General features: G+C 31.2%; 1 protein-coding gene across 1 annotated transcript in view; it reads right to left on the bottom strand.

Moving 5' to 3' along the window:
- Window positions 1-3,437: 3,437 nt before the first annotated feature.
- The window catches only part of EXOC2_1 (Exocyst complex component 2), a 53,933-nt gene continuing 29,520 nt past the window's right edge, over window positions 3,438-27,850 (bottom strand). The window contains exons 13-22 of the mRNA XM_051211553.1: window positions 27,526-27,653; window positions 22,964-23,085; window positions 21,680-21,753; window positions 20,059-20,142; window positions 18,800-18,900; window positions 13,250-13,364; window positions 12,126-12,408; window positions 10,189-10,408; window positions 5,683-5,871; window positions 3,438-4,063 (exon numbers count right to left, since the gene is read on the bottom strand). Coding sequence (XP_051071623.1) covers window positions 3,958-4,063; window positions 5,683-5,871; window positions 10,189-10,408; window positions 12,126-12,408; window positions 13,250-13,364; window positions 18,800-18,900; window positions 20,059-20,142; window positions 21,680-21,753; window positions 22,964-23,085; window positions 27,526-27,653 — 1,422 coding nt within the window. The 3' untranslated portion in view covers window positions 3,438-3,957. The remainder of the gene's footprint in view (window positions 4,064-5,682; window positions 5,872-10,188; window positions 10,409-12,125; window positions 12,409-13,249; window positions 13,365-18,799; window positions 18,901-20,058; window positions 20,143-21,679; window positions 21,754-22,963; window positions 23,086-27,525; window positions 27,654-27,850) is intronic.

Below are 27,850 nucleotides of genomic sequence, written 5' to 3'. Positions count from 1 at the left end.
CAGATGAAGGGCCACAAAAGTCCATGAATTGACTGACTGTCGGTGTAAGCACACTGGTTAGTGCATATTACTTGGTTGGGAGTTGTGTACTCTAATCCTAATTAGTGAATTATCCGAGACTTTAAGTGTGATGGTTTAGAATCGCTCACACTGATACAGACGCATTCAATCTTTATTTTCTTCTCGATCCTGTGTTCCTTCATACATACGTTTTCATAGTGTCTTCCCGAATTATAAATTAACTGTTGGTTTGCGGTTGTAATTGTATAACCAACAAATAAAAATCTACAAACTATAATTTTAGTATCAAACATTAGATCAGTTCAAAAATGTAAGAAATTCAAATTTCTCGTCAGTCTATAAACGTTTAATTAACATAAACCTGACTTATATTTCATTAGTAAACCCCATTTGTCTCATAAAAATTACTTAGTCAAAACAGTAACGTGAGACTGGAATGAAAATTAATCACCAGTAAGCATATGATCAATAGTAGTACACAAAGTTGTGGAAACTTAAATCCCTTTAATTTGAACACGTAAAATCAAGCGGCACTAGACAGCTATACTGTCAACATAAGGGATCTAACACAGGATCTTCAGACCATTGAGTTAACATACATTAGGATTTACATTTCCAACTTAAAACAGTTCGCAAATTCCACTACCATCAATGATAACTATCCCTTGTTCAATATAATTGAACTATTCCAACCAAGACTTATCTACAGAAGAACAGTGAATTCATCTCGTATTTACATTTTCGATAACTTTAACTTTAGCAGTCATAGAAAACAGTCAAAAATCAGCACTGTTATATCAATCAAATACTCTACTTAACTTATCTCAAATCCTTCATACTAAACTAACAATAAACATAAAAGAGTAACCGGTAGTAAAAACAAAGAATATCGAAAAAACATACTGTAGCGTGAGAATTGCTCATTAACTTGTATTAATCATGTAAATCTGATCATATTCATTCTTTTCATTTTATCACTAAAAACAAAGTTTAGTTGTTAGATAACTAAACAGTTAGCTATTGACATATTATGATTACTAATTGACTGATTGTTAGTGTGTTTAGCTTCATTGTTGTTTTTTTCCTTAATTCATTCATATAGAATCTTGTAAATATATCATTCTAATGAATAATTGCCTAGAGAATAGTTTTAAATATCTAGAAAAATTCTTTTGATCTTAAATTTTTTTCAAAAAAAACTTATTTCACAGTTATATATAGATATTGACGTATATATTATGAAGTTCAAAAGAATTGCGGCATTTTCAATAAAGTTTTCTAAGAAATGGGTCAAAAGTTATCACTAGAATTGATACTATTATTCCCACAAATACCACCGTCCTATGTTGTAGCTGACTGACAAATACCACCACTAATAATAATAATTCCTATGATTGTAGCTATATGTAATTGACTGTATATAGTATAAATTTTTAAAATAAAATTACTTTAAAACTTATTTACTGACCATTAACGACTTAAAGTACAATTAATCATGTAAATAGATTCATGAAAATTATTCGACTATTGTGAATCATAATTGAATGAATTCAATATTTCATTATGTAAATATATTAATTGAATGGTATAGTATTTGTATCAAACGTTTACATAACATCTTTAAAAATATCTACTTATATTAGTAGTATATAAGATGTATGAAATAAATAAATAGAATTCTAGTTATTTTCAGTTTGTATGTAAACAAGAATTGAGGATTTTCCTTGAAAAAGCTTGGACCAGATTGCCAGGCGAAACGTTGGATTTACTTCAGATTCTTCAGCTGAGATTTTACAAAAACATTCTTCCTCTTTATTGAGGATTTTAGTTTAAAATTTAAATACAACAGGTCTCATATAAAATTATTTTACCTGATATATAATTCCTTATTGTATGTACAAAAATAGCATACCTTGTTCCAAAAACGGTCTTGTATTTAGATATTATTATTAACTGACAATATTATGTTTTATATGTCTAATATTTTTCGAATATACTAATACATGCACGGTTTAGATAACTACCAAAATGTATGAGAACATTATAACGTCTGTATCACATCACTTCTTTTATACATTCGAGACAAATCTATTAACTACTTGTATTCACAAACGATATCATATTTATGATTCCTGAAAATATCAACCATTATGTGCATTTATACAACTTATTTTAAATAAGGGCCTTGTAGGAAGTTGATAAGAGTTTAATAAATTTATTCACAAACGGACATAATGTGGTGAACTACAAAAAAACAGAAGACGATCAGCTCCCAGTTTCTTGCACACGTAGGACCTCACTCAAATCTTCCAACGAACACAACAATTTTTATTAATTCAACTTTATTGATAACTAGGCTTTGATTGAAATGCACGGCAAATAGGAACTCAAATAACATGTTATCTCAAAAAAGTATACTTTATTCGAGAAAGGATTACAATATTAATCTAAACCCTATTAAGAATATATTTGATTTTCGATTAGAACTCATTTCAAACAATTTTATTGGTAACCCATAAACAGACAAATCTGAGATTAGTAAGACTTGTTCAAATTTCAATCTACATATAGTTTGTAGTTGTTACCATATATATATTAAATCGGAAATATCTAATATATGTACGTAAAGATTATCAGTGAATTAGCTATAATGTGTAACAATTAGATAAATAATTTGAGACCCATATAACTAATCAGATGTGTAGAAACATGTTGGATTATATTTTATGCTTCATTATGCAATATGTCTTTTAAATATATTTTCATTGGTTATTTCGTTTGACTGCTCGGCAAAAAGCAGTGAATTCAGTGAAAATTCAGCATATTTAAAAAACACTGAATATCATAGAGCTTGATAGCCTTTAAGAGTCAAACAATATGAAAAATTTGCGGTTGCTTTGAAATTTGATCAGCATACTTATGGTTTTATATGCTGTTCAAGTGTCAGAGTATGTTGTCTGTTTCAGAAAAAGTATAAACCATCCCAATATATGTTCAAGAAATCATACCACTATTTCAAATATACATCGCGATATACTAAATAATGCGTTACGATGAATGAATGTTGGGTCATAGACCAAGACAATAAAAGACTGATATTTCATCCACATCACTTAGTGGTTAGTAAAGGATTACCATTCTAATATTCATTAATATAAGGATTTCAGTTATACAGGAAGACAGATGAAACCCAAATTTCTAAATAGTGGCGTTTTTAATAAAGGATGACACACTCATGATATAACCTCCGTCGAGATGGTAAATACACTTTCCTGATGAGTGTCAACTATCGTGCAACAAAGATAAAAGGCTTCTCGTCGATTCCATTTCACAACTTAACACCACACCGATGGCGGTAGCTTATAAAGACAGATTACATGTTTTCGATCATAATAATAATAATAATAATCCAAAATGTGACATGTTTCAATGATACAATCGACTTATAGCAACAATATTCAGAACTAATACTATTAATTTACCTTTAAAGACAAAGTTCTATTTACTAAGCTGTATAACAAAACTTCAAAGTCAACATCAGAAGTAAACAAACTGATTATATTTTACAGAGTGTAAACAAGAATTATAACCTTTTTCATTAAAAAAGACCCAAAATTAAGCATAGAAGTAAATTGATCTCTGTTCACAAAATTTATTCAATGTATTCACGGTTTTTTCCCCATAAAAGAGATTACACTGTAATCTTTTTTTAGAAAACAAACAACAGAACGTTTATGATTAGTTGAAACAATAGTCACATATACACGTGAAAATCAATCACAGATTAGAATTACAGTTTATGCAAATTAAATTTTTAAAAAAGGAAAGTAAACAACAATAACCACATAAAAAGATAATCACCACGAAAAGGTGAATTGCTGGTATACTTTTGTGTATCTGTGTGATTTGGGGTGGGAATACACGAGAAAATCACCATTATCCTGTGACCATTGATTCTCGACGTGGTGATTGAAGTGTAGTTAAACCATTAATTAATAAACGCATTTTACTTCTTTCTTTTTCAAGCAATTTCGACAAATGTCTAACAAATGTGAAAACACAAGAGGAGACATGTTCAAAGTTAAGTAAATCATGACTACATGTAGATATCCTGACAGTAATAGACTATCAGTGAGAAATCGTAACAAACGGCATATATATAAATCGCTATCTAGCAAGATATGGAGTTACAAGACAAAGTATACTACAACTGCTTTGAAATAACTGCTTAATTTACAGGATAAAAGCTGATACTATACTGTTTTTCTTTTAAAATAATTAATGAATATTTTATTAAGCATCAATTCCGAAACTGTAAGTTTTATAACACAAATTCTAAAACGAATGGTGTGATTATCCTTAAAAGGCATTACAATTTTAGACTACATATCCTTCAAAATAAAGGTGATGCACATTAAAGTTGAATTTTGGAGTCATGCCTTAAGAAAGAATTGAGTTTCAATAGTTTTCATGTAATTGGTATCCTACACCACAAACGTTAATAAAAGACAAGCTAAGATAAACTCAAGAAATGATTAGAAGTATATGTTATCCTTTAATAAATGATACAAAGACATGATAGCATGTTACCATGTAATGTTACCCCTCTTCTACGAAAACGCCTTAAAAGTATTTTTGAGATGAATTTACCGTTTTTGAGTTATGCCCAGTCTATTAATTACAGTTTCTCACATTCACAGCCACTTTTGGTTAGGTCCTGTACAAATGTTGTTTTCTATTTTGTGGTGCAATGTGATCTGTTTGGTTTGTATATAAACCCAGTATATTTGAAATACGCGATTCATATCGCCGGAGTTTAGATTGGTGTTCTGGACTAACTGACAGGGTTTTGCAGGAAGAAGGATCGATAAGGACTCTAAACTATTCGTACAGGTTTGTACGTTATTGGTGCGGTCGATAAGTCAATGTTCTCTAATTCGCAGTATCATTACGTTATGCATTAATAGGGTACAAGGCCACAAGTTATAACAATTTTGCGCATGTGACTGTATCGAATTTAGCTAGTGAAATTATAGGGATATTAAATGCTTAATCAATGCTTTTAATGAGCATACCTATTAAAATAACCTCTTTAAGACAGTTTAAATTGTTAACTTAAAGAGCATCTATTGAAATCAGTAGATCGTCAAATAACTTATCACTTGTATAACGACAAACCTATCAAAGTAATTTTTGCAGCTTTAGTTTCGTACCCAATGTTTCGTTCTTTTATTCCTAGTTGTACATGACTAAGATTACTTTTTCATAGCTCTAGAGATGAGCTCGGATACACGTATCACACATCAATACGATGTCCTAGTCGTTCTGAAAAAATTAATGATTCCTACCTGATGCCTCACACTGTTGTAATCTTTTTGATAAATGTACTCCTCAAATGATTTTTGAACTACATTATTTCACACAGTCACACTTTACATCTATGTACTTCCGATGATATAACACAGCTTTCTGTGTCAACCTGATCATACCTATAAACTATTACATGGTTCGTTTCCAAGTTATTGTTGTTCTCTGTTAGCCGTATAATTTAACTATGAATGTGTCACAATCTCTTTCAACATAACAACAACATTATAAGTACATACTCTGAGAGAGAAAAAAATTCATTAAAAAAATATATAAATAAAATAATCAATTTACTGAGATTCTTCACTTCCTAAATAATTGAATACTGGAGATATTTTAATCTTATAACAAGAGCATATTGTGTTTAATAGTTTATTTGATTCATTTGTAAATAAATAATTCGGTAAAATTAATTTAATTGCATTCAAATCCAGAGTTAATTGTAATTGAGCTAATTGTGACCAATCCGATATATTACGTTCACTTAATAGATAAAAAAACAAACAAAACAAACGAGAAAAAACAATCATTATTAATAATAATAAGTAATTTGATAAGATTGTGATAAAATGAAACACACTTATACACAAATAATCGTTATATAATTTAAGTTATCCATAATTACATCAAGTTAACCTAATCGATAGGATTTGATCAGTACCAAAGTACAAGATAAAAAAAAGAATATTGATTACTGCTTAGCGATTGAGTTATTGTGAATATTTCGTTCCTACAATATAGATCAATCAGGGCAAAAATATCTCAATATTCAACATCCTGAACATTAGTTGTCCAAAGATTGCAAATATGCTTTGTTGATGAATGATGACTAGCGTGAAATCTGTTTAATGCTTCCTGTTGACTGCTTCCAACCATCTAACACCCCAACATAGTACGAGCGATACTTAATCATTCAGACTAGTGACTACATTGCAAACTGATTACTAGGATTCGATCAGCACTACAGAACTCGACAAATAAACATTGATACAAAGGGGCACTAAATACATATGCGCGATACAAATCATTCGAACAATGTGAGGGCTGGAATACTGCCAGAGTGGCCAAACCGAAGTAGGTGGTTTTCTTAAAGGGCCACTCCCCGAGCCTTTGACCTGAAGGTTTAATCCAGTGGAACAACGTCAGGAGATACAGTCCCATGGTAGCCGGTGACCAACAATAGGTTAATATACAATTTCTTCCTTCAGGATCCCAGAACTCATGTGCACCATTGGTTTGGAGTCATGGTTTTCCAACTTCCTAGTTGCATCATCCATATCCACCAACCCGGTTAAAGCATCGGACATTCTTTTTTCGTCCTCTCAATTTCGTAAGCAACACCCTTGCCTCGAGAATGTATTGAGTAGGACTTCGCTGACAGTGGCTGTATACACGTAGTCATGTAAGAGCATTTTGAGAGGATAAGCTGAATCTCCCCACCCTCGGCCGTACCAGGGCATTTTGGTGCCTCAAAATACTTATAAATTACTAATCATGGTGAGGTTTTTGCATATAGCAGCTTTAAGCCGTAACTATTTTGTCTGTCTACAAAAAGCATATACACAATATACTTATTTGTAAGACTACTTTATAATCAACTATACTACCAATTCAACTCATATTTCCATTTAATAGTTGAGTTCATGAGTCAAGTAAATTTAGAAAACCATGGAAAACCTGGAAGCAATGGGCGACTGTTTCGTCCTAGAATGTGACTCTATAGCAGTGCGCATCCGTGATCCCTCTCGCGGAATTCGAACCGAGTATCTATCTGTCTCGCATGCGAACACTTGACCTGTAAACCACTGGGCCGCCATCCAACAGCGTTAATGTTTAACTTTAACCAATCCACATATTCGCGCCAGCGTCCACCATTGTCTCCAGTGAGTTGTTATCTCACAACAGACCCGGTTGAACTCCACTGATCAAAGCTTCTCACTAGAACTTCAGGAAATACCTCTTGAAGTTAGTCATTAGTGAGCACATGATGATTGTTATCAGAAGTGGGTTTTGTGAATATCGTAGTATTTTCACAGTTGAACTTACGTATTGAATGCACATATTTGTTTATTTTATAATGTTAATCACTTTTGAATTTCATTACCTTTAAATGACCTCGTAATTATTACTTCCCCACATATAAATACCTGCCGATCTTGACCCTGTTTATTCATATACTTTGTATCCTCATTATGATTTTGGTTACGTTACGAACAATTATCAAAACTTCACGAATCAAAATATTGTAAACTTTTGCTAATAATTGTATTTATATTAGTGATTGTAATTTAAGGTTGTATATAGCTGATGAAAAACTATGAAATAGGATGAATTCATTTTATTCTGTAAACTTTGTTGTTATTGCTTTGTTTAAATCAAAAAAAAAACTATTTGACCTACACTAAGACTACACTAAGACAATTATTATTGCAACAATATAATAATGTTTCATAGTTTAATCCCTTTTGGAGTAGGTGTTCTTCCGTATTTGTTAACAAATGTTTCATAAATATTATAATGTGAACGAATCAAAAGTTAATTTCATTTAAATGTTTAAAAAAGAAACGCACCCACATATAGAGTCTTTATTTACCATTGTCAATAATACCGATATACTATGACGGATATATCAAAGTAGAAATGATAAACAAAATATTTATTCTCAAAAAACAAAAACAAAAAAAAAAGTTCAACCACACAAAATCAAAGTTTTTAATTTTTAATCCATAAACCAGATATGATAATAGAAAATGAATAAAATGTCAAATAGGAAAAGTTTACAAATAATATTCAGTATAATTTTCAACAAAAAAAAAAGAAACTATAAGTGGTAACAATTGTGAAATTAATCCTAAAATAGACAAATCTATGATAAAAGTAGGGTAGTTTAGTTACCTCTTCATTAAATAGTATTCCTAACAATCTTAATAAAACATTTTAAAATAATTATTAATCATGATTACTTTATTTGGTTGTTAATGTGATCAATAGAGCATTATCTTTCATTATAGAAACAAATAAGAACTAATAATTAATTGACTACACATTCAAAAATAAGTCATAAATTCTTTTCGATGACCAGTGATTTATTTTGAAGATAATTCATTCTATATTAAAAATATTCTAATGTTGATGATTTCCCTCAAAGTCTAATTGTAGTGAATTAAGACTTGATGTGAGGATAACTAATTTATTGTTTAATGCAAAATTATAGAGTGCTTTTGTAAAATATGAAAAGCATACATTAAATACATCATTTGAACATTTTCCTTCAGTTGTCCTGAATATACTTCATGATTCTTTGAATTTTGTTGTTAATACAATTACTCACTGTTAACATTCCTGTTCTCTTTAATTCAATCTTCTCAACCTTCTACTACAAAGCATTCCACTTCTGACTTGTGTTACATACTACTTATCTCTGCATACACTACATTATGACCTGAAAATTCTTGTGCATGATCAAAACAGAATTTACCGCAACTGATCAACGATATGTTTTGAGTTGCAATATTTAAACTTCATATTGAAGTCAGCTAATTAAAACTGTAGTAGTTATCAGTAAAAATTTTAAAACACTTTAATAAATATTTACTTGCTAATCAAATATCATCACTAATTATGTAATACTGTACAAGTATTCGATGTAACAAACCATAATTGTCAATTGGAGCTATGTTGATAAGAATTATGATGCCACTTGAATGAATAATTTTTTGAAAATTCAAAACAAGTTGTAATGTAAGTATTCAAAATCATCTAAAGTCTTCATTTACCTACACCTATTAGTTAAATGTACATGATAGCTATCTTAGTATAGTTTAACATAGTATTCAACGGTGAACAGGAATGATAAACTAAATGTAATAAATTGAAAACCTGAACTGGTAGAATTCTATGATTTACAGTGCCTTATATGTTCGTGGAAATCCATGTGATTGACGCCTTTAAGACCGAGTTATACAAAGAAAGCGAGCGAGAAATGTATAAATGAATATAGAACTGTAAACCAGCTAATGAAAAGGGGGTACTGATAACAACAAAGATACAGAAAATTCTAATATTGCATATCAAAATATATATCAATAACAAAGTACCTATTTATATTGTTTTTACCAAGCTTAAGATGAATAAAAGGTGTAAACTGAAATTATATTTATTATGTCATCTGAAAGTGATTCGGAGCTCAAATTTGGAAAGATAAATAATGAGCAGAAGTGTATCAGTGTAAACGATTGTAAACCACCTCCCTCAAAGTCTCCAATATCTCACTTATTGAGGTTACCGCACAGACCTTCCAACCAGGTAATAAGTTCATTAGTGTGTTCACACCAGCAGTCAGTCAATTCATGGATTGATGTTGTGTCCTAGTTTGGTCACTTGTAACTTTCTTCAAACGTGTATTTACACCAGCAAGCGTGGACCGTCGTGGTAGATAATGGTTAGGCATACGTAATATATGGCCTAACCACCACAGCCGATGAGGATTTACAATCTCATCAACCGGTTCCCCATATTTGCGTAGTACTATGAATCAAATATCAACACTCCTCATTTAGTCGCTCTACGAACCGAAAACCATTTGAATTATGTATTCAGAAGGACATCCACATATAAAGAAGTATGCATTAATAACAATAAGAATGTTTAAGTATAATTCTATACTTTCGATTCATTGATCTACTACTTCAAATTTCTACTACGTTACATTGTCTAAATTTCTAAAAGTGGATTAATTATTTCAAAAATAAGGCACACCATATTTATTATTAGTAAAATCAAAATTAAAACAAAACTTACATTAAACGATCATGAATATTTTGAATAAGATATTGAATAATTTGATGAAAAATCTCTTGTATACTAATAGAACAAATTGGTTTTTTATCATTAGTCTCATTGGAAGAATTAGTTCGATAGGGTGATGATGACTGAATGGATTTCAATCCAATGAGTAAAATTAATTCAGAATAAATATGCGATAAATTAGCTAAAACTTCTTGTAATGAACTTTGTATGCCTGAAATAGAATAGGATTTTTTGGGCAAATAAAAAAGTAAACAAATAAACTGAATTTAAATAAAGCAAGAACAAATATTGGTGCAGAATAGTATGAATTCATAATATTTCGAGGTTTCTCGTCAGCTGCTTACAAACCAAAAATGTGATATAATTTTTACATTGAGATACAGTGAAAACAATTGACATAGATGAGTGTAAATAACTGGGTTACAATAATAACTATATATATATATATATATATATATATATATATATATATATATATATATATATATATATATATATATATATGCTAGAACAGGTCAGAGGTCAAAAGGAATTAATTCGGGTTGGGTGGTGTAATAATGGAAATGAATAATCATAAGATAGGTTACGCAATAATAATTAAATAGAATTTGAAAAGTTGAGATAATTTAAGAGGATCAGGTGGTGGAAATGTGTGAATAATAATGTGGTTTAAGAATTATGTAATAGGGGAGGAGTATAAATATTTTAAAATGAATGAAAAAAAGGGTTACCAGGGTAGTGATAAGTTTATTAAAGTCTCTTTTTGAATGCATAAGTCCGGTTTGAGTTTTTTTTATCATAATGGCTTCAGTAAAACGGAGGGTGGTCGTACTTCTTTGTCTATTGATAATCTTGAAAGCATGTGGAATGTCGATGGTGTGTCCGGTGTCAAGTAGATGTCGAGCGATTGCGCTGTTGAAAGCCTTAGTTCCTCGCAGCCTCAAGTTTTTTGGAACATGCTCAGAAATGCGGACATGCACTCTTCTCTAAGTTCTTCCAATGTATGTGCTTTGGCACGTACATGTGAATTGGTAGATGCAATTGGAGCTACTAAGAAAAGAGGGCTTGCCGATTTTGGTTTGTTGAAGTGAGCAGTTCGTTTGCCATACTGTCATAAGTTTTGCTGCTGGGTAGGTCACTTTCAACGCAGAGTTTATTCTGTGGTTAACTATTCCAGCAATCTCATCACCTTTGAAACGTAAGTGTAAGAAGCAGGTTTTCTTTTCAACTCCATCGTATTTTGTACGAGGATTGGTTTTTGCATATTTCTGGATAAATTTCAATGGGTATTCATTATCACGTAAAACATTAGTAATCAGATTAATTTCATCATCAAGGTATTCTTTTGAACAGATTTTTTGAGCGCGGTCAAAAAGGGTTCGTACAATACCCTTTTTGTAACTTATTGGGCAGAAACTGTGGTAATTGAGATATAGACCATCCCAGGAATTTTTGTGGTGAATATGTCTATGTAATTTACCATCAGATGTTCGTCGGATCCCAACATCAATGAAATGGAATTTGTCTTCAGCTTCTTGCTCCATAGTAAACTCTATGTCCTCGTGTGCTTTATTAAATAGATCGAGTAGCTTAGTGGTGTGTTCGTGATTGTTGCAGACGAGAAACATTTGCATGACACTAACTTTACAAGCCAATAATTTCGACACTTAGAACTCATTTAAATAATCTGAAATATTAATTTATACAATAAATTTTAGAGTTACATACTGTGCGCACAATAGCTCATAATAGTGGTAAGATACAAGGAGAGAATCAGACTGGTTTTGAAGCCACAAACCGAATGATGAAAAAATAAGAACTAAGAACAATGATATACGTTCATTACTAAAACAGCTATAGCAAAAAATTAAAAGACCTTACTATGTTGAAAGATAAAAGAAAATTAAGTTAAATTAATCAAAACATACCATTTATTATATATATATCGTCCTGTTTCTTAATACTTGTGTATCTTTCCGACGGTAAAAGATTTGATAAATATGATTGAAGCGGTAAACATAACCATTCACTACGTAATTTCACATATCTTGAACAAATATCCTTTCGACCTTCGTCCCATGCTTCATCTAAAGTAGCTTGTAATCGATCAACTGAAACATAACCTAATGACTTGTATAAATTTAACAGACGATAATTTGCATGACACGCAACCCATTCAATATTATTTAAAACTAAAAGTAATCCTCTAGCCTATATATAAATTGAAACAGAAAATGATAATAAAAAGAAAATATCAATATATATATTCTTTTTCAATCAGAACGAAAGCATAAAACTGAAGTAGATGTATAAGAGAAACTATTTACACTAATAACTTGAGAAAAGTTAACCTTCATGACAATGTATATCGTCAAATACGTTAGTCCAGACATGTCCATTTGATAGATTGAAAATGGGGTGAAACGTACATTACGGATTCCACTACTAGCCACATATCATCTACTTCATTTCAATTTTTAAGAAATAAATTATAAACATAATTTTACTTTGTTTACACTGAACAGGAAATTGTATCAAACTGAGTGATGCATCAGGTATACAGTTTTACCATCATATGTCAGTACGTCATCAAAACAGCTTCAAGATAAACAATATTCATATATACACATACACCCAAACTTATTGATAATGAAGCAAATCATTTATGTCTAAATTCAAACAAACTTTCCAACATCCTAGTAGGAAGTCATGACCGGTAGAGTTAGTCACAGAATACAATTATAGATTTGAAACATATCATAATCTCATAATGAGATAAGGAGCTATCCTATGCTACCATAAAAGCACACCGGAAGGAATTCTAAACTAGAATAAAGCAGCTGTCCAATCCTCCAAGGTTTTTAACGGCTTTTTAAGTGACTTCTGTCCATGATGAAGAAGGCATATATTCCTGGATTTACATTAAAAGTATGTGAACTGGCCTTGAGAACAAAAAACCAGTGCTACACTTTCACAAAACGATGAACGACTTGTAAAAAAGTTATTCGATTTAGAACAATGATGTATTAATAACAACTTCATATAATCATACCTGTGAAATAATGTTTTGTCCAGAACTTCGTAGATTATTTACACCTGAATCTATCCAACTTTGTTGATATTCATTAGATGATTCATCTTGATTATGGGCCCTTTGCACAGTATGTCTTAGTTTCAGCAATGAAAATGAATCATAGGTGTTAGATTGAAAAAAGAGTAAACATGTAGGAATAACCAACAATGAACAGTATACTTCACTAATTTTGAAAGTTTGGTTATTGAATTACGCATTAAAATACTGAGGATGTTTGATACTACTAAAAAACAAATAAGTAGTTCGAGCATCTACTTGAAAAAATATTTGGATGATTTGTGAAAATTTCCTATGTGAATTTGAAGGCATATAAAATTAAAAGTTCTCACGAAACGTGACATGGTAAAAACAGAAATTTGGGTAATTAATAAAACCAAAACTAACCATAGAACATATCCTATCCAAAAATATTAACAACTATTAGAGAATGGCAAATATCTTTGACTAATAATAACGTGAAAATATGACGGCTTGTAGCAAATTAAATCTACTCTCACAACACATTAATAATAAAAATAGCCTTGATAAAGTTTCCGTATTATGTATAATTTTTGTGTGAATCGTAAATAACACGTAGAACAAAAGGATAATAGTTTTAGGTTATTATTGTTATTATTAATAGCGGTAATAATAATATTTAAATGGGATAGAATTCCGTGGATTCTCATCCATAAGCTTCACACATTACAAAAAGTGAAAAGTAATAATCTAAGTCGAGTGGAAAAAAACAGTATCAAGAAACTGGATATTAATAACAGAGACTAATTCTACACCAAAACTATTCATCAATTTCACAAAAAATTGACATAACCTAATGAAGTGAATGAAATAAGACAAATTAATTAATATTACAACAATTATGACAATTTATCATCAATCAGACATAAATAATTCGTAAAATGGAACAGCATTAATAAAAAGTAACTGGTAAAGACTAAATAAAGAATGTAAAATGACAGTAACCGGTGTTTTGTTTTATCGTAATGAGTATGCACACATATGTGAATGTTGTGTTTCACACAAACAGAAATTGGTGTGAAAGTGGATAAAATGAAGAAGATTCTTTGACAGCAATCAACTTAAGAGACGAAACAAACCACAATAACAAGAGAAATAAAAATTAGACAAGAAAATATAAGAAACAGATAAATGGTTGGATTGGAGAGTGTGTAATATTACAAAGAATTAATACATAGAATATAAATTATTCACTAACTGATTTATAGAAAAAAGAAAATGATTAGTATGTAGAGAAATTGCTCAATTCAAGATTTATCTCTCTAGGGAGGCATTTATTTTTACCGTTAACAGCCTTTTTTAATGACGATAATATAGAAAATAAAACGATTTCAGACAAACACTATAAATATTTCATTCTAGAAATGTCAGTTGTAAGCATTTGTACTCAACAGTAAGTCAGGTACTTTTTTCAACAAATAAGTCTTCTAAGTCAAGAGCTTTAATGCGACATAAGAAAAAAACGCTAATCAGTCGGATGTTGGTCCATTCGCTATAATTCTTTCGTTCTTATACGACTAATTCCCAATGGTTAAAATTTTAAACGGTTGTTTATCCTATATGTAGGTAAATATATACCTTATAACATATTTAATAATAATTTACGGTCTACTTCTGATACAAGAACTCCTTCAAGTGATAAAAATAACATTTTGTGAGAAGTATTCAATAAGCAATTATGTGGGTTACAAAATTGATAGGGTCTGTTGACAAGCATTTATGGATGCAGAAAAAACAGTTACTCGTCACTAAGGGGTTGTGGAGATTGTTGGGTTTCATTAAAATCGTGAATCGATCTAGGTTAGACCACCAGTGAAAACCTGGAAGCACTGGATGATCACCGCGTCTTACTATGCACTACGAGATTCCTAAGCAGGCACATCTATAACTCCATCAGGGTACGGACTCAAGACCTTCGATCTCGCGCGCGAACGCCTAACTTTTAGACCTTTAGAGATAGGAATTTGAACTTTCATCGGTTATCCTCTAAAAAATCAATATTAAGCACAGTTTGTGGTCGATCAGTTTTAACCTAATAGTAAATATCAGAAAATCAAATAACATCCTGAGACCAAGAGTGATGACCCCCTACGCTCATAACATTAACTTTCTGATTACACCGACATTTGTTTGGTGAAGTGGCCATTTACATTATAGGATAATTATCATCTGCAAAATAAGGTTGACTAAAAATCAGTAATTATTGCTAAACTCAATAAGTTTTAGTCTCATTCTCTAGTAACCATAAAAGATTTTTAATTATTCGAGGATTTACACGGTCTCATGAGTACCCATCGCTCGCCTACATCTTTTGATTGAGTACATTTATCGATAAACATTTTATTTCCTTTCATTTTAAACATTGGAAACTCGTTATTCGATTGATTTGAATTCTCCGTTGCATTTTTATTATAGCAGAAAATGGATGAAACCGAAACTGAATATGTTAACAGACTTTTAACAAATCGAACTGATGAATGGATTAAAACTGTATACTTAATTATATATGAGTGTTCTATCATCTTATTGTTAGTGATGCGAAATTAAACTATTTCATAATTCTTTAATGTATATAACAAGATGCAATGATATAGATTCAATCATATGATAAATTTCATACACTCATGATCAGTTATTCACAACCATTTCACTCTCAGAAAACCCATTAGGTTTAATTATCAGAAAAAGAGATAGAGAGACTGACTGCATAAAATCGGAAATTAAGTAACAAGTTATCAAAATTACGTTCCAAGTATGAAAAGAAAATCTTTGTACTGCGGAAAACAATCAATGATGGACACTGTTGAGTAAGTGTTGCAATTTCGTTTGATAATAATTATCTACTTAAATACAGATTGGTTAGTTTAAGAAATTAATGAAATTAAATCTGATATTTTGTTAGGTTTAGCCATGGTGGTCGTTATCAATTTATTTATTTGACTTAATCATTAATGATCACCAAATGTCCATCAATAGTGAATAAAGATTTGCTAGCCACTGATTTATCACTAACATCCACACTTCTAATGCTGTAATGAAAATGTTATAGAGAATTTAAATCAATCGACTAATTACTTTTCAATATTTAAAATGAAAGGAAATAAAATGTTGATCGGTAAATGAACTCAATGAAATGATGCAGGTGAGTTATGGGTGATCACGAGATCACGTTATTGACGTGAATCCTCGAAATCAAAAGTAAAAATCACTACCCAGGACAATTGATTTTCCATGTAATAAAGTGATGTACATGTATACAAAATATTATCACAAAATAAACATGACAGATGGTCATAGGAAATTGGGAGAAATCTATTTGTAAGTTATTCGTATCCTCTAGTCAATTAAGATTTGATTGTTAGGCCTAATTCGTGGGTATCACACTAAAAAAAGTAATGAATTAAATAACTGTTTATTAGTGAATGGGATCATGTTATTTTGCTTCTCTGAAAGTAATCATCCATTGAAATGTGATTTTGAAAGCTAATGGTAAGCTAAAGAAAGTCAATTGTTAATTTGATTCCGACCAACACTCATTTGTTTTCCTAACTTCTTGTATTGAGTAATTGCTTGTTCTCTACCAAAGTACACAGCGATGTCAGTTCTGTCTAAGTTTATCAGTAAACATCACCGGGAAATCCTAATCTCGAACAAACGATGAGCTACCTGAATGCTCCTGACCTTTCAGCGATCTTCAGTATGATGTCACTTCCTGAATTAGTCGTATCCTTCGATGGAATGTTACTTAAAGAAAAATCATTGCATAACGGGGATAAGCACTAGGTACAAATCAGAAGGAACAGTTCAACACTTCATTCTCAAAGATCACCATACTTAGAACATTTCAGATGATTTGGAAAGTACTCTTGTTTGTTGTTCTCTCACTTCATCCAATGTTTCTCTACGAAATAAAGTGATATACGAACGGTATAATCTGTTGAATTGCGAACAAAATTAGTAGTTAGTAACAATTGTATGACCAAATAAGCCTTCTACCTAGCTGCAAATGAATCCTTGTACATTACGTTCTTAGTGACGTTAACGGTTGGTTAGAATACGAATTCTATATTTCAATAGTTCAATTAAGCAAATTCTACAATCGACTTATCCTTCTTGCTTTGAAATTTGCGACCAACCTCAAAACTACTTAGTATGCGATTATGAACTATGTGAATGAGAACCTAGATGACACCCATGTTCATTAATAAGACGATCACTTCAGACAGTTGTAGATATGAAATAAACTACCAAACAGATTGTTGTTTATATCTTACCCAAAACCATACACCTATTTTCATAACAAAAACACGACCTGTATTCGCAATAAATATGAATGGTAAAAATATGATTTTTATGGTTTTATACTACAATCTAGCAATATAAATCTGCAAGTGGATTTTCACGTATAAACTATTGCATCGAATATGAACACCAACGAAATAAACGGCCCTCTTCATTGTAGAATAATCAGTAATAATGATAATAATAATAATAATAATAATAATAATAATAATAATAATAATAAGGGGATACAAATATATTACAAACTAAATGATAACTAGCTCTGCTATAACAACAATGAAATTCGGAAACAATCGAAAACCTGAGATAAACCGACTTGTTATATTGTCTAAGTTAGAAAGCTGTAAACCATAAGTTTCAATTATGTAGGCAGTGGAATTGATGTCAGCAAGGAATGAGAATGCTCATCATTATACAGAATCGTGAATTGACAACTGGTTGATGTAACAATTATATTAATGGACTTAATACAGTATATCCGGTAAAATTTATTATAGTTCTTCCAAATGTATAACAGATAAAACTACCTGTAAAGCATTATCAAGAGCTTTAGCCTTGGAGAAAACGGTTGAAGAAATTTCTGACGATCCAGAAAAACATATACTTAACCTATCTGACATGTAGTTGAATATGACTCAATGTGAAGCTTTGTCGCTTGGTATGTAACTCACACGTCTGCCGACATAATCCACAGAGATGCTCAAATAAAAAAATATACCACAACGATCCGGTGTGAAACATCTAAATGAAGGCAAATTTTGTTAGTCAATCAATAATGATTAACGTTGCTGACTAATTTCACAGAGCACCATCCCTTTGATCTAAAATCATAACAAGACACCCAAATGGAACAGAACGAATATCGTCGTTTGAGTACTATTTAAATTTGTGAAGAGAACCAACTGCCTGGAATTAACTGTAGTTCTAGAATGCTGGATTCCGATTTGCTATCAATAGCTGTCGTTTTACTTATGTACACTTTTAAAAACGAATTCGTAATGCACATGAGCATTTCACACCAAATGAGCAAACACCAAGCTTCTTATAAAGTTTAAATTAAGATTGTTTTGAGTTTTTCATAGTAATTTTAAAAATCAACAAATCAAACATTCAAAAATACAGAGAACTCTTAGACTAAAAATACAATACAGTTGGTAAAAAGTATAACTCCCTTTCATGTTAACTTACTCAATTTGATCAGCTAAACGTTGTGACACTGCGATGAAACTAATCATTCCTATTCCGGACCACTCTGGAAAACGTTCTTGAAGTTCATCAGAGTCAAAAAGCTAAATGAAACAAAATATTAGTTAACAAATAAACAGTTAATGAATTTAATAAATTAAGCAAAATTAGAAGAACTTAAGTCATATCATTCCAGTAATGATTTTAAAACACTATTCAGTGAATTCCTGTCCTGGATGAAATCATGAAAAATTTAACTAGTGAAGACAATCTATCACCATACTATTGAGAAAAATACATGACAAAAAGTAATCAGTCATGCTATCCTATACATCGATGTCAATACATTCAAACACAGAGTCATGTCTGATGAAGGAATCAACTAACCTGTGAATCCAAATAGAAGATATGAGTCTAACAAGTGCAAAAGAACCCTATATAGCAGTTCAATTTAAGCTAATCAACATGTGACTTTTTTTTTCATTGATACTTCAATATGATCAAAACACCATATTCAATCATATCATAATGAAAGATAAATAGATATTTGGATTCAGTCAAAATTATGACGAACTTGAAATAAAATCGAATCATTCAACTGATCAAATGGCAAACACGAAACATAATTGTTGTAATATATATCACTTACATATAATGCCTTTTTATTTACATACAAATTCAAGACAGCTTATTAATATATAATTAAAATTTTATTCTAATTACCATAGGTAAACCTAATAGATATAATCTACAGAGAGTTTAATATCAGTAATGAAAACTTATAAAAACTTTTGTGGTTTGATTAATTTAAATAGATGTGTTTGCTTGTGAAAACCCATAAATTCAATATTATGAAGAGTAAGTGTTTAGAGTTATCTAATTGTTAATAATCATGGCTGAATTTTGATCAGTTTTTATTGGTATATATGTGCATTATATGAGGATTGCTTTGATATATCCATTTTGTTATAAGTTATATAAAATAGATAGATTATAGCTAGAGTAGTGGAATCCAAGAGGCATGTTTTGTCCTATTTGTAAATTGTTAGTTGAATTAATTAAATGAATACAAAAGAATAAATTGGAATTCTTCCACTTGGATCTATGATAATCTTTATACAAATAAATCAGAAAATTGTAAGTTTGAATTCAAAAACAGAGAGCAACAAATTAACTAATTATAATCTAGATTTATGAAAAATATTACTATTCATAATGGAACAAATACTGTAGTTTAACGTTTAGTAGTTATTTGTACTTACTGGTTTTTCTATTGATGTTCTCGGAAATACTTGATCTTCACAAAGGATGAATGAGTCGGCAATAATATCTTCATACAATAAAGGCTTTAAAGAAAGAGAAAAATATTTTAGAATATATAGTGTAGAACATAGTCAATTAGCACTAGGTAATACAAAGCAGTCGGAAAGAAACTTTACAAGAAATCAGTCGCAGCTCAAATAGCTCTATTGTAACGTGTCACACTTCAAAGATGGGTGTCGTAGGTTCGAATTCCACGAGGAAGATTAATTCCTTCAAAGTTATAAGTATGAATTACTGACAATTATGGTTTCCTGCCTACTAACTACACCCAGTTATAATCAATACACAGTGAGTGTGACGGTAAGTCACATAGACTAATGAATACATCGCAACTTCATAGACACAATCACTAGCAAGGACTAGGCACACGCGACACTGATCATACTATTCATTAATCAATCAATATAATTGATCATGATTATTATTTTACTCTAGTTAAGAAATAATGCTACAAATAGAACCATAATTATTTGTAGGTCTACAAATATGAAGCTAATTTCACATCGTTTTTAAAATGTAATATCCAAATGGACGTAATACAGTTTACTTTGTTCAAATGGCCAACATTTAAATCAGTATGACAGACAGTGCACGACCTAACATAAAGTATCTTTATTGGTCTAAGTTATTATACCTTACGTTAGCACATTAAAGAAATTAACGAGATACGAAGCAGAACAGAGAAACCTAGTAATAAATCCGACAGAAAGTCAAACATAAGAAATATGATTTAAAATGAATGAAAGACGTTGAAGAAGGAAACTGAGACGATGCTTCACTTCAGATTTGAAATTAAAAAAATCAAGAACATTGTAGTACTAAGATTAGGTTTTGGATATTGTCATTCAGCTTCGCACGTTTTAGACTATGAAGATATCAGCAAACAAATCTCAACCTAACAATATAGCAGCATCTCAGTTAAACAGTCGATAACTTTATTGACTGACATTACATCTTTATTTTATCTAACCCTAGATATCATCTAGTCTAATATTAATCAAACTAAACACTACACATCAAGCTCAAGCCCACAAATAATTTTTTTAATGAATATATTTGCATCAATCTAACAGATAACTCAAAATGAAATTCACAACATTTTATAAACCAAAAGGCTAAAAGCAATCCACTATGTACTCGATTTTGAATAGTTGAAGGTAATCACCCGAGACAGGGTTGGATGGAGAATGCTGGTGAGCGGCCTATGCTCCTTCACAAGGAGTAACAGGAGTAAGTAGTAGGTAAGTAAGTGAAGGTAATCAGCAGGAAGACTTGCACTGAGCATTTTTGCTAGTTGGCACTCGTCAGTATTATTTACCAACAATCTTGCAAAAAATGATGTCTCCACCCCATCCATCTGTCATGAGATTTAAATTTACATTAGTAGCTAAGTTGTAATTTGATCGATAGAATTCAATTATATGTTAAAAACATGAGAGTATAATATTATTCACCACCGTTCCAATAATCATAATCAATGTTAACATATACTCAATTAAAATGCACTAATGGTTTAATTAATTTTTTATGACAAAATAAAATATAAAAACTAATACATACAAGTTTAGTAATTCCACCATCAGTATCAGTTAAATCCACATCCCATCTTTCTTTAATTTGTAATGTTTCAATAGCTAAAATTTACCATTTTTAAAGAATTAATAAATAATTGAGATCATGAAACGATCAATGTTAGACTATCATCGAAAACCTGGAAACACTGGACAGCCGTTTCGTCCCAGTATGGAACTCCTCAACGGTGTTCATTCAACGATTCCGTACTTGAGATTCGAATACCCAGGACCTTTGGTCTCACGCACGAACCCCTAAACCACTGAGTCAGGATCCGAAAGTTTTAATGTCCAACTTCAATCAACCCACGATATTGCACTACCAACTTAATAATCATAATAAATTATACAAAAAATGACAAACCAAGCAACAAAAAAAGATTAGTTTACGTTTTAAGTAACGACAAAAAAATCAATCCAATTAGCAGATTAGTTTCAATAAACTATTATTAGACAATTACTTAAATATTACAGAATAAATGTTAACTTATTTTTCTGATATAAACTAATAATGATCTGCTTAATGTACATTGATTTCTTTAATTCCATTCGGCTGACATAATAGATTTTTATCCCTTGAAAAAATATGATTTTAAATTATAACTGTTCTCCTATTATAAATGTTTATCGTGATTTGAACGGAATAAATACGTGCCAAGTAAGTAGAAAACAATGAGAGAAACTCATTGAGTCATTTAATTGGTGAAAAAGGTTTTTTTTCTATGATATCGTTTACTCAAACTATACAACCAAGTTTACTGTAAATTTATTTTATACATAATTGTAATAAAAATAGGAAATGAACTTTTGATACTAATGTTAGTAACATAACAACTTTCTATAGACTACTACTGAAGTGAATGAGAACTCAGGTGGTTGAAACTTATTGTTTCATGCAAAATTACAGTATCATGGTAAAATATGGAAACCATACATTAAATCCATTATTTGTACATCTTCGTTCAGTTGTCGTTTACATGCCTCATGATTGTTCCGATTCTGTTGTTATCTTGATTGCTCTGTTCTCTTCAATTCAATCTTCTGCTGCCATGCATTCCACATCCAATTGTGGCTACATACTACTTATATCTATCAGCATACAAGACACTACTTGTAAAATAATTATCAATATTAATGTTTACACTATTGAGAACGTTATTCTACTTAAATAAAAAGTTAAATGTTAGATTTTTTGTTATTTATTCAAATGACTAGTTTGTTTTTGACTAAGATAGTAATATATGATCACTAAATTAAAATATTCACAACTTACTAAGTTGAGCACGAAGAAATATTCCACGAACAGCAAGTTTACGTAGATCATAAGCAAGTTTAGCAAATATATCACAGATTTCAGATGACATCTCTGACAATGGCAGGGAACTACAACATTGTCTAATAATATGTAGAAGAAAAAAATGGGAGAAATAAGTGTATAAACTAAATAACTAACAAACCTAACCTTGGAATTAGTCACTAACAAGTACGTGATCATTACAAGTATAGAAAACTTGTGAAGTGTTCAGCTTCATAGTTCACAGCATGGATTGGTCTTAGCTAAACAATCATTAAAAACCACGAAGCAATGAACAACTGTCTCCTCCTATTATGCGACCCTTCAACAGCTCGCACCCTCAAATACACTAAGGATCGAATTTTTAGATTAGTAAATCGGTATCCAGTGGTTTATATTTTCGAGAAAGCTTGCATTAGGATAGAGAAATTATACAGTGCTTCTAGATTTTCAATAGTTGTCTAAGGCCAGATCACGATGTAGACTATAACATAAATCCTTGAAAAGAAACACACGATGGTTATTATCAGATAGCTCTAAAATATAAAGTGATAGTTCAAGAAATTTCTTGTGTCTGAACACAGATAACTCAGTAATAGCAAACATATGTAAAGTCAAAATGAAGTTCATTATTTTATTTTGTAGATGTAACAAAGGCGATTTCCCCTGTTAATATACACTAACAGAAATTACATTATAATAAAGGAATTAAAAGAACGATGATCCACAGGTGCTTGGTTCTGAGATTTTACTCTCTTAGAAGATTCAGCATTTTTACTTAATATTACACTACAATCGGATATTTTACCTATCATGCTAATAGAAGTATGGGCAATGATGACAAATAAGAGGTGATCTATATCTCGATGTTTCCGAGTACTTATAGTTTTAAGTAATTTAACGCCATACATATAACAATCAGCCAGGATTCAGTGCAAGTCTTTGTTTTGTTTTCAAACTAAATCGTGTATCAGCAACTATGAAATCACGAGGAAGTGGTAACGTACCACTACATAATGTGTGCATCCCCTATATTGGTGAGATGAGGTTATGTGAATAACAACATATAAGTCCGACACGACATTTTCAAAGACAAAGCAAACATTTAAGCTATGGGATCCCAGAGTTTTGATAAGTGAATCCCATTGTTTAATTACATGAAAAATCTGAACATTGAAAACTGAGACAAGGAGTTTGGAATTCGGTTTCAGAAGACCAAGGATGAAATATCGTCATCCCTAATTGTTAGCATTGATTTGATATATGGGAAAAGACTAAGCTGGAAAGTAAGGTGTTGAGAGCAGGGAACCAGGCAAAAATTTTAAAAATGAAGAATTGTTTGCAAAATAGAGTAGCCTAGGTAAGCTTCTCTATCTCTGCACTGTGGAGGAATGTTTCTTATTGAGGAATTTAAAGTTTTGCATTGTTATCAACGATCTCATCAACCTGCAAGTATGACTGAGAAGTTGAAGAGACAATGGACTGAGACCGGTTACGCAAGATTATTTACTGAGTGATTACGTTTGAGATCCGGGATCAGCACTTTTAAGCTGCATAAAAAAAACTAAATAGCTGTAAGATGAGAGGAGTTATAATTTTAAGAGTGACCTTTTCGAACTGTCTCCTTCCATCTGTGGGAAGGCGGAACAGTTATATGTTAGTTATCTGTAGTAAACGTGCTGCTACCATAGTATTAATTAAACCTGACATCTAACGTTTATCAGTTTTTATACTACATTCACCAACCCTCCCCTACATCTGGGATAATAAGATCATAAGAAACAAGTGCTCAAATCAATATCCTCCGTTTAGGTTATCAGCATAAGTGTGCGAAACCACAGTATCAAAATAGCAGCCACGTTAAGAAAGTTCACGATTAAACCCACGCACTGGGTTTCGAAACTGGAACCACATACAGAATAGCCTAAACTCAAGACTGTTGATTTTATGTCTGGGATATCATCGTTTTTATTAAAGAAGTAAAAGCTGAAGATCTCATATAAGATAGGTAGGGAAGGATAATGACTAAATATTGTCATTAAACAATATACAGGACCAATAATTCATGTAACCATTATATCTATTTCGATTTCCCACGGAAGAAAATAATGTCCATCGCTAAAGTCACACTGTGAGAATAAGCGGAGTTACGAAAAGAAACATGTGAGAAAATGGAACTACAGTTTGGTAATAAAATACAATACAAGGAATAATTAAAGTTCTTTGTTTAAATCAATTTTCTCACAGACACCTAAAATTACACACAAAAATATTGATCACAACGGATTATTATACAAAAAATTAAATTATAAAGCATAACAATATGAAACCAATCATTAAAGTCAGAACCAAGGTGGAACCTAGAACATGCGTGCATTGGTTTAAGTTGCCACACCATATCAGCACAATGAGAGGAAGTTATCCAGACAAATACCAGTATAGTTGAAATGACAGTATTAGTATAAGTAGTATGAAAAATTAGGAATACATTATGTGATTAGAGAAGGAAGAATGAATCGGTGGAATGAAAAGTATATGTATTTTAAAACAAAAGGTGAATGCATTGACGTCATTATGATCGATCCTGATTATTATCATTGAATATCTCCAATCATTGGTTAGGGTTAGTTGCGAGGACCCTCACCAATCATTTTACAATTTCACATCTTTGTCACACAAAGCACTTTATATACTGCTAAGGCGATTACAAGAATAGTCAAATTTCAAAAACGATAACCGCCCACGTACTTTTGTTAATTCAATTTTACGCATAACATATGACCTTCTGATTGGTCGTTATGGCTTTTAGTTCGCTAAATTCGTCTGCTTGAAGGTCATATTTTGTTACTATATATTTACGGAGTTATACCAGTTCGTTTTGAACTGTTTGTTTTACCTCAAATATCAAATTTCCTTACAATTCAACTACTCCTTATGCTAGTCGCCACGTACTGATGTGCTGTGTGTAAATTGCCATTGTCGATTACACGGAGAACCGATTATGCTAGAACAGCTCAATCATTTTCCTCAAATCCATAAATATTGTAAGCTCACACTAAACCCCAATAAAGGAATACAACGTGAGCATCCGATATATAAATCATAAATAACCTTCATATCACATATCTACTGTATTAATGTGGTCAACTTAGTACTAGTTTTAAAATTGTGTGGTCCAAAATCAGTTGCACTAATCTGAATATGATTACGACACTCATCGTACACTTATTCAGTCATGAATTGTAAACACAAGATAAATTAGAACAGCATTTATAAGTTTGCTCTAACCAGGTAATTCGAACTAAGATCAATATCAGTATTGTGAATAAAGTCTGTTTAAATGTGCTTAGACATAGCCAATCACGAAGTGTTGGGTGTAGGTAAGGTAAAGTACAATTTTTAACGTCAAAGGAACACACTATTAATAAAAGATTTAATGACTGATCATAATAAAATTCGAAATAAATATTGATTAGAACAGTTGTTTCAAATCCATGAAATGATCTAACAATTTGAAACTTTCCCATAGAATGATAAAGAAAATAGTAAAACGTTAAGAGAACAATTGACTGTTTTACTTGAATCCTCCCATTGATGTTTAGGACTGCAATAGATCAGTCTCTTATTGGCATATGTACATACAGTAAGGATTGCCTCGGTATTGCCTTAATTTACAAGCATTATAAGCAAAGATGGATAGTGGCTAGTAGTGGAACTCAGGATGCGCGTGTCGTCCTATTTGGGACTCGAACCCTGAATTCCACTGCTAGCCACTATCCATCTTTTCTTATAATGCTTGTTAAGAGAATAGTTGATTTTTGCATAGTTCCAAGACAGAAGTATAATAACAACCAAAATGTAAACAAAGATGGTGGTGGCTAACAGTGGAATTCACGACGCGCATTTCGTCCCGTTTGGGACTAAGTCAGCTGGTTGTAACCCACATACCAGAGTTGATGTCCGTTTCGGGGCTCAAACCCAGTACCGTTCGCTTCAAACGCCATCGCATTATCCATTTAACCACTAAGTCCAGAAAGCCACAAGCTTGTGCAGTGAGGTGAAGTTTAATTCATTTTTGTATTAGTATATATATATATATATATATATATATATATATATATATATATACATCCTGCTTATAATGCTTGTGACTTAAGGCAATATCGAGTCGATCCACACAGGATGCACATATTCCAATAAGAGATTGATCATTTGCAGCCCTAAAGATCAATGGGAAGATCCAAACAACCAATACAAAAATGATTTCAAAAAGCCTAGAGACAACACACCAGTTATGAGAACTGTTGTAGCTATACTTACATACAGTCAAGAGTTAAAGCCATTTTTTAAATTATCAGTTAGGGTTATAATTGATTCGTGGTATTCTGTTAAATAATGAGCTCATGTATGCTTCCATTCCGTTTTAAGATTATGTGTCCTTCTGTAACACCTACACAATCTGAACATTATAACAATAATTTTAACCAGTTATTAATGCCATAAGTAGAATAATTAAACACATTTATAGAAAACTGACTTACCTATATTCTTTTATACACTCTAATAAATGATCAGTTAATGAAGTTTCATTAGATGTAGTGCTGAAAGCTTCAAGAACAATATCACGCATGTGATTGGACACAGAGTGTACAAGTTCTAAATTAATTTGCTGAAATATTTAAAACAAAAACCAGTGGAAGATTTAAAAAGGAAAGATGATAAAATATTTAGGCATATATTTTACAAGTAGTTACGTTGGACCCAATCATGATGCATAAATAATAAAACGTGAGTATTTTCAACTGATCAACCACTTAGTCATTTGTAATCAACGTGAAGACTAAGAAAAACGTACATAAGTCCAAG

Source organism: Schistosoma haematobium, chromosome ZW (assembly GCF_000699445.3).
Source record: "Schistosoma haematobium chromosome ZW, whole genome shotgun sequence".
In the NCBI taxonomy this organism is placed as follows: domain Eukaryota; kingdom Metazoa; phylum Platyhelminthes; class Trematoda; order Strigeidida; family Schistosomatidae; genus Schistosoma; species Schistosoma haematobium.
The sequence above is the reverse complement of the archived record's forward strand: the minus strand, read 5'-3'. Positions and strand labels throughout refer to the sequence as shown.